This window comes from Punica granatum, chromosome 3 (genome assembly GCF_007655135.1).
Source record: "Punica granatum isolate Tunisia-2019 chromosome 3, ASM765513v2, whole genome shotgun sequence".
Classification (NCBI taxonomy): Eukaryota; Viridiplantae; Streptophyta; class Magnoliopsida; order Myrtales; family Lythraceae; genus Punica; species Punica granatum.
The window spans coordinates 38,468,447-38,481,607 of NC_045129.1; the positions used below are offsets into that span (position 1 = coordinate 38,468,447).

Consider the following 13,161-nt stretch of genomic DNA (forward strand, 5'->3'; position numbering starts at 1 on the left):
AGAGAGAGAGAGAGAGAGAGAGAGAGAGAGAGAGAGAGAGAGGAGGCTAATGGCGCCATTAACGCTAACTCCCATTGAGGTCAAAGTTAGGTGGTGGAGATGAGACATTGAGGAACAGCGGTCAACCTCTTCTCCTCTTTCTTTTTGTCAGTGATTTTGAATTTGGGAAGACAATTCCAATTCTTTATGTTCTTTTTTTTTTTTATCCCCATAAAATATAGTGGGCAAAGAAGTCAACTATCCATGGAGCTCCGGGTAGTAATATGTCCAATCCACGTGTTTATACTACAAAGTCCTTCTCGATGTCTTCTTACTTTTCGAAAGAATTCGCATGTAAGGGATCTCGATCGGGACCTTCTCGGCGGGTCCCACCTCAGGATAATATTAGTATACGTTACTGAGTTCGAGTTTACTTAATGTGCAACTGGAGAGCTTATTATTGATTAGAACATGTGAGAAGATCCCTCACGAGTGCAATTGGACCCAGTAGGACACTTTCGAAATTTATTTTAATTAAAAAAAGTGGTAAAAGACAATGATTTTTTTGAAAAAAAAAGGAAGGAAAATCGAAAAGGGATGAACAATGATTTATGTCTTCAACTTTACATCAAAAAAAAAAAAAGATGATTTGTGTCTTCTGAAAAGCAGCAATTAGAAATTCGCTTTTTGACGGGGTTTTGACTGCTCTTAGCTATTTGTCAACGTCGGTTTCATTCAAAACAAAATGGAAATTTGGTCACTCCGGTTGGTGATTTACCTTGCCATGCGACCTCATTTCCTCTATGACATATGGCTGCCTTTAATCCGGCTGGCGTCCCCCAGGTCCAAACAACCGCTAAATGAAACAAATTTAGTGGATGCCACATGAAACTTTTTATTTTTATCCTCCTTATAGGGCATGATTTATTAGCAATGTGATGTAATATTATCCGATTCGTTTACTCAATGTCTCTTTTTTCTTATTAGAAATATTCGTTGGATAAGAGCTTTAAACATATACTAAAAGATTATGATCACGGGTCTGAGCCAAAAAATTATGAAAAAAAATATTTTATGGTCAATCGAGAAAAAAATTTAAAAAAATAATTTTTGGATAAGAGGTCTTAAACGAAAATTAATGTCAATCAATAAGTTAAACGCATCTCACATTAAAAAGAATAATCCTCAAATCCAAATATATATATATATATATTTTATTTATTTATTTATTTTAGCGTAGCTGTTGTCTGCCGCATCCCATTTTGAATCCCCCTCCTCCCTCTTTCTTTCTACACTCTCCTCTTCTTCTCCCCCCCTATAAAAGCCAAAACTCCTCCGTTCCCTTTCTTCCCTCTGCCTTTCACTGTCGTCCTCCTCTCCTCTCCTCTCCTCTCCTCTCCTCTCATCTCTTTGATCGATTCCCCTTTCTGCTTCTCTCTCTCTCTCTCTCTCTCTCTCTCTCTCGCCCTGTTCTTCTGAGAAAGAGAGAGGAATTGCTCGCCCTGAAATGGCAGTGGCTGACACTTCCAGGGAACCCACAGCCACCACGATGACAGGAAGACCCCTATCAGAGCTCCAAATCCCGAAGAAGCTATGGCGGGACAGGGGAAAGTCCACCACCACTTCGACCAGCCCCGAGAGGACCAGAGTCTGGACCGAACCCACCCCCAAGCCCAAGCGCGTCCCCGTCGTTTACTACCTCTCCCGGAATGGCCACCTCGAGCATCCCCATTTCATGGAGGTTCCACTCTCCTCCCCCGACGGCCTCTACCTCCGAGGTATATAGCCAAACCCACCCGACACCTCAATCACCCGATTAAAACATGCATCTCGTCTCTGTTCAATTTTCCTTACAATTCCTTCTCCCTCCTCTGTCTCGTCTACAGACGTGATCCGTCGCTTGAACCTCCTCCGCGGCACTTCCATGGCGGCGCTGTACTCCTGGTCGTCGAAACGGTAAATGCTGATCGGCTCTATCTTTGGTTTGACATCGATCTTTTGGAGAAAACGGCGTTTCTGACTGAGGTTGCTTGTCGGGGGGAAAAACTGTTGCAGGAGCTACAAGAACGGCTTCGTCTGGCAGGACCTGACTGAGAGAGACTTCATCTACCCGTCGCACGGCAATGAGTACGTCCTTAAAGGATCGGAGATACTTCACGACGCTCCGCCGCCGCTGTCTTCTTCCTCCTCCACCTCGCGGCCGCTAGAGTCAGTTTCGTTCCGATCGCCGAAGCTGACGGAATCGCGGTGCGACGAGGAGGCTAATTTCCCCGTCGTGGTCCCTAGGCGCAGGAATCAGTCGTGGAGCTCGATCGACCTCCACGAGTACAAGGTCTACAAGACGGAGTCGGCTGGCGAATCTGCCCGGAGACCTGCCATGGACGCGTCAACTCAGACGCATGATCGGCGGAGGCGTGCCAGAAGGCAAGTCAAGGAGGAGCAGAAGGTCACGTGCGAGGAGCCGGGGAAGAGAGAGGGCCAGACCACTGAGCTAACGAGGGACGAGATCTCTCCTCCGCCGTCGGATTCGAGTCCAGAGACCCTCGAGACACTGATGAATGCTGACGGGCGACTGGTGTTGTCTTCCTCCACCAACAACAATGCCACCGGGGACCGGTCAGATCAAACAGCGGAGAGCCTCCCGAGAGGCAAAATGAGGGCGTCTGCGGTCCTGATGCAGTTGATAACATGCGGTTCGTTCTCATTCCGGAACTGTGGGGCCTCCTACGTGAAGGATCAAGGGCTGGCGTTGATCGGCCCCCACAACCCGACACTACTGCGAGGAGCTGGAAACAATAACAATGCCAGTAACAGTAGCAGTTGCAATCCGTCGGTGGTAGGAACTTCCGGGGAAATAGCAAGCTTGTCGATTGTGAAACCGGAAGACAAGGAATTTTTCAGCGGGAGCTTGATCGAGACGGCGAACAAGAAAGCCGAACTAGTCCCTGCCCTCAAGAGATCATCTTCCTACAACGCGGATGGGTAAAGCTTCTTGCATTTTCTTCGGCAAAGCCGCATTATATTCAATCAATTTCCCCGGTTAGGTTAAATCAATTGAAAGCCTGAGAATGGAACTAGAAGGGAACATACAATAGAACAATTCATGTGATCTGAAACAACATGGGATAATTGATAAGCTATGAATGATTGATGATATGAAGCAGCATCAGGGCATCTCTATCCATCACACCGTGCAGTGACAGGACAGGACGACTCATAAGCTCTCTGTCTGTCTTTACTATCTTACTTCCTCTTCCAATTGGTCTCGGGTTTTGAGGGGGGCAGAGGACTGCATATGATCTTTCAGTCTCAAGCCTCTCTCCCTTCCCTGCTCGGCATTTAAATCCCCAGAGATTCGTACTTCCTGCTGCTCTCAGACAGCTCAGAGACTCAATAATATATATTAGAAACTGACAATGGTACTGTAGGGGTATTTTCTCAATCAGCGTGCTTTCGCTCAATTCAATCCAACGGCTAGGAGGGGTGCGAATACCCCGAACCCCGTTCTGGGTACGGCAGAATTTTCCGATAGTAAGACATAGCCCGGCCGTCCCGTTCCATTGCTTTGTCTAGTCGTCTTTAGTTCTGTGGACTGATTCCGTAGAAGAGTAATGCAATCAGTCATATATTTACTAGCATTTTCCATGTCGTTTGATGATCGCTATTGTCCACGAATATTCTGTCCAGACATACTGTTGAAGCTGTGTTGTTTGATTTGTTTAAGGAATGCCTGGTCATGACGGACCTAAACTAAGGCATATTTGATTCCAGATGAAAGTTTGGTTGCCCAAGAAACGGAACTCGGCCTCAATGAGGGCTATGGCCGGTCCAGAAAGTACTATTGTGGGTCCTAAAGAATTTGCCTTCCCAGATTAGATATGGGATTTTCTGAATGTCATCCATAGGATCTGTTTAAAGAGATGGGGACCATATATATATATATATGTATGTATGTATGTATGTATGTATGTATGTATGTATCATTATTTCTGCAAGGCAGTTTACTATAATATATCGATAGTTATGTCTTGTGATTTCAGAGTTGACCTTTTGGAGAGTCGGTGTATGGTCTCTATCTGAACTGGAAACGGTTTTCATTGTGTTTATGCCTGCATTGATGATACCTGTGCCTGTGCAGGAGCAGCTCACAGATGCAGCTGGGTGAAAAGGACCTGGAAGCTGCTGATGATGGGGTGCGTGCTAGATGCATCCCTAGAAAGCTCAGAATGCAACCCACCACCAGGAAAGTAGAACATGAACAGGAGGAACGACAGGCCATTGTCGTCTCCACCACCCAACATCAACAAGAAGGTACTACTACTACCTCTGACCAGAAGGTCCAAACCCGATCCAGCTGAGAACATCTGCCAGCTCTTGTTTGTAGGCTGCCTAGTTCCTTTCTTTCCCGTGAATTTCCGTAGGTCTAGAACCACACCAGACTTTGGGAGAAGAGAAGACAACACGTCTGTAATATCCATCTTATTGAGGAATATATAACAGTAGGCGATTTTCAGAGTTCTTGTTCTTCCAAGCTTTCAAATCAACATGTTCGGTCGAATACGGTACACGACAATCACGTGAAATTTACCTTTTTCTTCTATTCTAAAAAAGGTCATAGATCTAATAGAGAGTATGAGAAAGGAAATAAAGTAATGTCAAGATCTCACTTATCAGAGTTGAAATTAAGAGCTCTTACCCGAGCCGTGAACATTAGGAGATTTTAGGTTTTAAAATTTATTTTTAATTCTATTACACTTAATTTTACTTATTTTTAATTTAACAATATAATTATTATTATTTTTTAAAAAAATTAACCATTCAATTCAATTTTTAATATTAAATTATTTCAACTATTCATTACTTTTATTACAATTTAACAATACAATCATTACTTTCTCTCAACTATTCATTACTTTTTCACATTTTTTCTTATAATTCAACACAATCATTACAATTTAATTATATATATATATATATATAATTAGAATAGAGTTGAGGTAATCCCAAACAACAAATTAGTTATTGGAGTTGTTTTGTGCATTTTGTCTTTCTGTTAGCTTTAATTGGGTCGGTCATTAGCACGAAATCCCAAGTGCTTAAGAGTACTTCGGGCTTCTCTCGGATTAGATGATCTTTGACTTTTGTAGTCGACAAGGCATCGTTTCCTAGGTTTGGTTTCGTCGAACACAGTGCTGCTGTTGCTTCCTCCTCAGCTCTCACGTGAGCTTTTTCGAGCATACATACGTTTTAAGCACTTCGAGGCGCTGCCAATCTCTATAGTCCGTTTGCCAATGTAAAGGTTGACTATTGCCTATCTTTAACCAAAACTGATCGATTTTTGGAACTCTGACATTCAACATTCGCGCAATTCGATCAGACCGCATAACACGAAGAAACATGTCGCTTCCCCGTGACTCTTATCTTTGGTGCAATGCAATCACTCTGAGGGGCAATTTTATGGAACAGTTTGCGATCCATAACCATGAGAGCGAAGGGGATAGCAGGTGCTCCTCGAGTTCGAGTGATTGGACTACATGTCTGATACGTGGGTAAATTCGGCCCATGTTGCGGAAGACCAATCGATTGATAATGGCCCACGAAGGCCCATAGTTCCATCACCGAGGCTCAATCTACACTCTACATACATTATCTCCATGGGATAGATATATAAGAAAGTAAGGTAACCCCTACAGACTCACACTCGAATACTTTCCAAAAATACTCTCTAATTTGGGTGCCGGAGTGAGCTCTTGGGCACAAGCTCAAGAGTCTTTTTCGCAAGTCACGGGGACGGTCGGACTCAAAGATCCTTTGTGATGGGGAGCAGTTCCGACCCGAATATTTTTCGGGTTGAGGGAATGACCCGTGATATAGTTCAACAGGTCACGCTGTTCAACAGTCTTGAGATTGATACGGGCTCCTATGTATGCGACTTCCCCCCCCCCCCGAGCGTTGATTAATGGGCCAAGACTAGATGGGCTGGAGAATTTTGTTCCAGGCCCAGTGTAAAAGGACTGCTCCGGCCCATGGAAAGAGGACGTGATCAAAGTGTTTATGCACTATAAGTCGAACCGAGGATTAATCTTTGGATTCTTTTTAGTGCCTCCATCAATTGATGCGACATGTAATTCTTACGAGACGATTAAAATTTTTTCACCGGATGGCATGTTGGGTTAGATCGCAACTCCATGAGGGACTCGTTTAAACCGAAAAGCTTGATCAATTGCCAAAACATTGCCAAGACTATGGATTCAACCATTTTACATGACGGCATACCACATTAGCAAAATTATCAACCGACACAGGGCTTCCAAAGATGAAGGAAAGGAACACAGCTTCCGAGCACCTTATGATCGGAATCAAATCGATATTTCAACGGAAATTAATTTCGATAAATAAGTAATTGTCCATCGAATTTCACCCAAATAGATAAAGAAAACTAAAATTGCTCCAATGTCAATGAACAAGAATATGCAAGGACTATTTTAGCCCATAACTTTCCCAATATTTTTATACGTATACTTGAACGAAGCTGGGCTAATAAGGGTAATTTTTAGTAATTCTGCAGCATCAATTTGGTGATCTTCTCGCATGTAAAACTAATGCAGCTGTAATAGAAACCATTACAAAATTCGCCGTCTTCTCCTCCTCCTCCTCCTCCTCCTCCTCCTTCTTGGTCGTCGTCTTCTACTTCTTCTTCTTGCTTTTCCATGGTTGTTACTCTATCCGTGCTCAAGTTGAAGAGGTAAGCTTCGTTCGTGCTCTTTTACCAGCTTGGGTTGCCTGTTCACTTGTCGCATTGCCTTGAAACAAAACAGGTGGCGCCTTTGTTTGATTTTTTCGATTCAGTCGAAGCTTTATGTAGTGTTCCATGTCTGCCGTATCATAGAACGAAGCTGCTTTCTGTTGTTCATTGCGTACAGCGCCACTTGGACGATTCATTTGCAGACAAACATTTTTACCTCGTGCCGGGTTACTTGTAACCGCTAGAGGATGATCTGATTGATGGAAACACCTTCAACCGGCAAAAACGACTCTCTAGTTTAGAGGCCTCTGCTAGCAGTGTTGATCCTCCATAGGTCATTACATAGAGGCTGCCCGTAAACTTGGTCGATCCGTGTTAACTGGTCTCGCCTTTTTTCGCGTTGTTTCTCGTGGTTACGTCCCGGGTTTGGGATATTGAATAAAGGGGTTGCATTTTACAGGCGTAAATTGCAGGAGAGCGGGTGAAATTTGTGGCGCGCAATCGGAGGATTGCTTCAGCCACCGTTGGGGCGGATTGTTGCTGTGAATAACTGAAGCTATATCGGGATTTTAAGCTATTGACACGATTCTTGTGTGTTCATGTGGTGATGGGCTCTACGAGAGCATTCAGAAAAAGGAGGAGGACAGATAAGAAGTCAAAACCAAATGATTTTACTTCTGGATCTTCAGCGAAACAAGAGTCTGGTGGTTGCTGGAATGGCTTCTCCAAAAGCATCAATGGTATTATGATAAATGTCCTTCAATTTCCTCTGCTTGGGATTCTGATCGTCTTGATTCTATTTCTGTCTGTTTTTATGTTGAAACTTTCATTTGCTATATATATATATGGTTGATGATCATCGTGTAATTGTTTTTTGGCTTAATTAATTGGATCTTTGCTATAATGCCTCTTGGTTCTCACCAATACCTTTGACTTGATTTGTGGCTCCTATATGTCGAATCCATTCTCCCCTAGGAGAAATAAATTAGAAAGGAAAAGAAGAAAAGAAGAGAATCGGATTCTTGTGCCATTATACTATTATGATCTGCATTTTTGATGAGCCAGGCGTATCCTATCGGTTTATCTGCTCCAATCTTCCAAAGGTAGATTCGAACTGATGCAGAAGGACTGCTCTTAGTTCAAACAGGAAGATGGTTGAAATTTATCTTATCAGCAATTCCCCCATAGAAGCCTTTGCTGCATTATTCCACCTCTTGTTTATCTTTCAGGAACTTACAATAGGGACAGAATTTTGACACCACCATTAATGATAGGTCCTTTCAAGAAAGCTAGTCACATTGCATGACACGATCTCAAATCTGCCACAAAATCTTCTAATGAATAAATTCTTGGTTTCTTAGCTGATTGATAGGATGCTATGTAGTTATTTGTGATGTCTGATGTTATAAGAGTTGGGTAAACTATGCAAGCTGTACTGATCAACTGAGTTGATTTATTTCCCACTTCTACAAGTTGTGATGTCTTGTACTTGCGTTTACTGCTTTATTATTCTCTTCCATATGGAAATTCTTTTCTTGTCACTAAGTCGGTAATTCTCTGAACAATTTTGAGATCTCTAGTATTTTAACAATCCTGCTTCCTCTTTATTCAAAGGTTTGGACAAGTTCGAGCCCATTTTCGGTGTAAGCAGAACCACCTTTGAATACATCTGTTCACTCGTCAGGGACGATCTGCTGAGAAAGCCGCGTTTCGTGTCCGCAACTGGAAATCTCCTCTCTTTACCCGATCAAGTAGCAGTAGCTCTAAGAAGGCTAAGCTCTGGTGATTCATTGGTCAATGTCGGGGACTCATTTGGGCTCCACCATTCCGCTGTCTCTCAGATCACATGGCGTTTTGTCGAGGCGATGGAAGAGAGAGGTCTCCATCACCTTCAATGGCCATCGACCGATAAGGACATCAAACAGATCAAATATGAGTTTGAGAGGATATCGGGCCTGCCCAATTGCTGTGGAGCAATTGGTATCACCCACATTCTGATGAACCTGCCCGCTTCAGATCCCAACAACACTACGTGGCTCGACCACCAGAAGAATCACAGCATGGTTCTCCAGGGGATCGTGGATCCCGCAATGAGGTTTCGGGATATCGTGACAGGGTGGCCCGGGAAAGTGGATGCATCGTCCATGTTTCGGAGCTCGAGCTTCTACCAGCTTTGCGAGAACGGGAAGAGGCTTAACGGGGAGACCTTAAAGCTAAATAATGGGTCAGTAATAGGGGAGTACATGGTCGGGGACACAGGCTTCCCATTGCTTCCGTATCTCGCGACCCCTTACGATGGAGATGACTTGTCTATACTGGAAACAGAGTTCAATAGGCGGCATTTTGTGACCAATCAGGTGGCGCAGAGGGCGTTCGTGAGGTTAAAGGACAAGTGGCGAATTATCAGAGGAGTAATGTGGAGACCCGATAAGCATAAGCTGCCGAGGATTATTTTAGTGTGCTGCATCCTTCACAACATAGCAATTGACTCGGGAGATAAGGTCGACGAGGACTGTCCTAGCTTGTCTCATGAGCATGACCCAGGTTATTGGGCACGAAGGTGCGAGATAGCTGACATGGAAGGTGTAATTCTACGAGATAAGTTGTCTCTCTACGCGTGCAGAAGTGTGCCTCCGTGATCGGCTACTTGTTCCCATAATTAGCATTTACCATCTCTGAATGAAGCAGTACAGGACATTCAAAATTTCCGACAACTCGAAGCACAAGCCTTTCATTAAAAAGCTATCGTACCCTGATCGATTTGCATTTGAGTCTCGGGTATATTATGTTGTGCGCTTTCCGCTGGTTGTGTAATTGAATATTGCACACGCATATATAGGCGTGATTGAATCGAATAGAAACAGGCCCATCAAATAGAATCGAATATAAGCAGGATCTGTGATATGAATCTTAGTATAGCTCAGCAGTGATGGGGCCAATAATGATTTCTAGCAGTCATGAATTGTTTGTCGGAAATGTGGCAGAATTTTCGTTTGATTTGACGAGTAGTGAGAAACTTCTGTCCTTGACCGTACTTACTCGGAGGAATGAATCCGTACACACTCTCGGCGAAATTTCTTCCATTTTTCAAAGAAGCTTCGGCTCACTTTGACCGAGTCCAAGGTATGTGCAAGAACTGAGAAATGCATAGATTCTTTTTTTTTTTTTTTTAAGTAGAACTGGGAAAAGCAGATTCAACTTACCTACTCCTCCATGTAATTCTAGGGAGCTTCCATCATACTGGTGGGACCATCATCGTCGAGAAAAGGCGATACGACTTGCGTGCTCTCCATCCAAGGATTGTTTTTTTTTTTCAATCAACATTAAGCAATGAAAAACTCACATAATGCAATTGTCATCACTACGATAGTTAAAGCAAGAAAATGCTATTGATAAATTTCGCTCCATTCTCGATGTTGGTCTTATTGCGCAATTGTTCTATAGAGAGCATCTCCTACCAACCGAACCAATTTACGGTAAGCAAGAGATCAATATTAAGAGTTCATATTAGGAATTTAAGTGCGAAATAGATATTATATATAGATATAAAACGAAAAAGACATTCAACTGATTTGAAAACCGACCAACTGCTTCCGTACTATAAACTGCCCCGTCAACTGTACATGTATATATTTTAAATATGAATAACAAAGCTATTACGCCAGTGGTGATGTTAGCATGAAGTCACGCGCTCCCGTAGTAAGAGAGTAAATATGCAATTTAGTCCCTGACTAATTTTTTACATCAATCCAGTCCTCAGCCTTTTCAATTTACATCAATTTGGTCCGTGTTGCATCATTCCAATCCCTCATTTAGCAAAATTGCATCAATGAAGTCCTCAAGAATAGGTGTTGCATCAATTAGGTCCCTATACCTTGGAGTCAAGTCTCGAGCAAACGATGTGTAATGACCGTCAACTAGTCAGGGATCAAATTAATGTAAAATTAAAACTTTTTAAAAAATATATTTTAATTATAAATAATTAAACTTTATTTATTAAAAAATAATTTAAAATTTAAAAGATTTTTTTTAAAAAAAAAGGAAGACGAACTATTGTTCGTCTACCTCCTCTAGTTCGCCAGACCTCCAGCGAACAAGAGGGTCCTCTTTTGGATTTGAGAAGGCAGGAGGCTCTGGAGACCCAATCTGGACATGTAAGGGGCTCGCGAACCTCGATCACGTCGAACCAGGGACTAGGAGCCCTTGGTTCGAAGAGAGAGAAAGCTCGGGTTGGAACTTTCTTTCTCTTCGAACTCGGGGCTCCGTACCCCTTGTCCAATAGGCTCGGATCTGGGTTCATGACACAAGCCCCCTTCCTGCCTAGATTGAAGCTCCCGAGCCTTGGGCGTGCGAGAAGACAACCCTTTGGTTCATTGGAGCTCCTGCAGACTAGAGGAGGAAGACTGTTCGTCTTTTTTTTGTTTTTTTTTTGTAAATAGTTTAATTACAAAAATTATTTTTTAATAAATAAAATTTTAATTCTACCCTTTTATTGTATGACTTTTTTTGGGAGGAAAAAAGAAAAATAAAGAAAGACTTTTTTGATGTAACGTTGGACCATAATGATGTAATAAAAACCCCTCATTTAACGATGTCAACACTTATAGTTGATGTAATGCCATTGATGACTTTAATGACGTGACAAATGATCAAATTAATGTACTCAGGGACTTACATGATGCAATTTACTTAAGTAAGGGACTCAACTGATGTAATAAGGACTAATTTGATGCAATTTTGCTAACTAAGGGACCTGAATGATGTTGTAGGGACCAAATTGCTATAAATTGAAAAATTCGAGGATTAGATTGATGTAAAAAATTAGTCATGGACCAACTTGATGCAACCTCGTAAAGTCCGGGATCAAATTGCATATTTACTTTACGAAAGGTCATCAAGCTAAAAGATCAGCCTGCTTAATCTTCCCTCTCGTGGTCAGCACAAGCAATTAAATTCCACCATTTAATTCAACGGGGATGGTCGAAATCTACTACCTAAGTACGTGAAAGATATCTAGCCAGAAGCTTCTGATTACTCATCAACTAATTATCGATACGCTGGATTCTAAATCGGCATCAGTCAATCAATATATATATATATACAAATTCATTTGAATAACTCATTCTGGTTGGACTTCATTTAGAAATTGCATATATTCTGATCGGGCCGAGCCTAATTTTCAGAATTCAATAAACAAAAGAAGATGAAAGCATTCCGCGTGAAATTTTTGCGCTCCTTCTTTCTGGTAGGAAAATTGTAAAAGTTTGCCCGGTCTGTGGGTTTTACCATTACATTTCCAAGATGCTCCGTTCTTATACATTTGTGGGCTATTATTCAAGTTTGGTGACCTCTTCTTTTAATTGCTCGTGTCGTATATCTGACCGGAAGCTTCCTAAGCCTTACTTTTCTCACTTTCTCATACCAAATGCATCGCACGTGTGCCCTCTTTCCCACGAAAAACCCAACAAAACCACTCCTCTATTTTACACTTCAATTTGCTTTTTCTTTTGCCTCGGTGAACATTCCATTTGTACTTACATGGAAACTTAATCGACAATGTGAACAGATCGCGGTGCAATTGACAAATGCAGTTATCAGTATGCGTCTTTTCCTTAAGGTCCCGTTGGGTACTCGAAAATGGAATGGAATGGAAATAAATGAATTATATATAGGAAAATGCTATGGTATTGAGTCAAAAAATGTGATCTTCTTTAATGATTATTACAAAATGAAGGAATATAATTATAATATTATTATCAAGATATTATGTCATATACATTACTAGATATATAAATTAGAATAACATATATGATAGTTCACAACTTATAACATGAAATGAGGAAATGACCATCCACTTTCTTCTTTGAGGGAATGCACATTCCATCAAAATGAAGGATAACGAGAGAATGTCATTTCTACCTTACATAAGATACATTAATAAGAAAATGAAGTGCAATGAAAAATATGAACGTGGTTGGCCATATGACCACAATCACATGAGGGATACATATAATTTTATATATCAAGGATTTACACAAAACGATCCTTTTTTATAGGCTTAATGAGTCATTCAAATAGGAAACGTAATAATCTGAAAATATTATAAATATACTCGAAGGATAATTATTTAATCTTCTATTTTAATATACTTTATTCTACAAATCATCTGTTTCCTAAATATTATGCCCAGTGATTTATTAAGAAGTGACAAATTTGTGTTTGAGTAGCCACCAATTGTAAGCCACCTATTAGAGTTTGCTTGGCCAAAAAGAAAAATAAAAATAAAGGATAAACGAGGCAAGCAAACTCGGTGGTGACGTGGCCCGAACAGTCAACAAGTATGGGGGTGAGAGATCTTCTGGAAAGGTCAAACTCGCTTAATTAACCTCACACGACTTCCAATCCAACCTTTCTCTCACATCCCCACGCGGTCACGC

General features: G+C 41.7%; 2 protein-coding genes across 5 annotated transcripts; both read left to right on the top strand.

Annotated features, from left to right (window-relative positions):
- Window positions 1-1,317: 1,317 nt before the first annotated feature.
- Window positions 1,318-4,494, top strand: LOC116200826 (protein UPSTREAM OF FLC). 2 transcript variants are annotated; one of them, XM_031531747.1, is made up of 4 exons: window positions 1,318-1,757; window positions 1,866-1,935; window positions 2,035-2,961; window positions 4,124-4,494. In XM_031531747.1, the coding sequence occupies exons 1-4, from the start codon at window positions 1,487-1,489 to the stop codon at window positions 4,335-4,337; spliced, it is 1,482 nt and encodes a 493-aa protein (XP_031387607.1). In that variant the 5' UTR covers window positions 1,318-1,486; the 3' UTR covers window positions 4,338-4,494. The 2 variants fall into 2 exon arrangements, with proteins under 2 accessions (XP_031387607.1, XP_031387606.1); XM_031531746.1 differs by having other exon boundaries at window positions 1,320-1,757; window positions 4,118-4,494.
- Window positions 4,495-6,546: 2,052 nt separating this feature from the next.
- On the top strand, window positions 6,547-9,719 carry LOC116201994 (protein ALP1-like). 3 transcript variants are annotated; one of them, XM_031533494.1, is made up of 4 exons: window positions 6,547-6,724; window positions 6,903-7,088; window positions 7,185-7,464; window positions 8,339-9,719. In XM_031533494.1, exons 3-4 carry the CDS (start codon window positions 7,332-7,334, stop codon window positions 9,361-9,363), a joined length of 1,158 nt encoding a protein of 385 aa, XP_031389354.1. In that variant the 5' UTR covers window positions 6,547-6,724; window positions 6,903-7,088; window positions 7,185-7,331; the 3' UTR covers window positions 9,364-9,719. The 3 variants fall into 3 exon arrangements, with proteins under 3 accessions (XP_031389354.1, XP_031389352.1, XP_031389353.1); XM_031533492.1 differs by lacking the exon at window positions 6,903-7,088; XM_031533493.1 differs by lacking the exon at window positions 6,547-6,724 and having other exon boundaries at window positions 6,747-7,106.
- The last annotated feature ends 3,442 nt before the right edge of the window (window positions 9,720-13,161 follow it).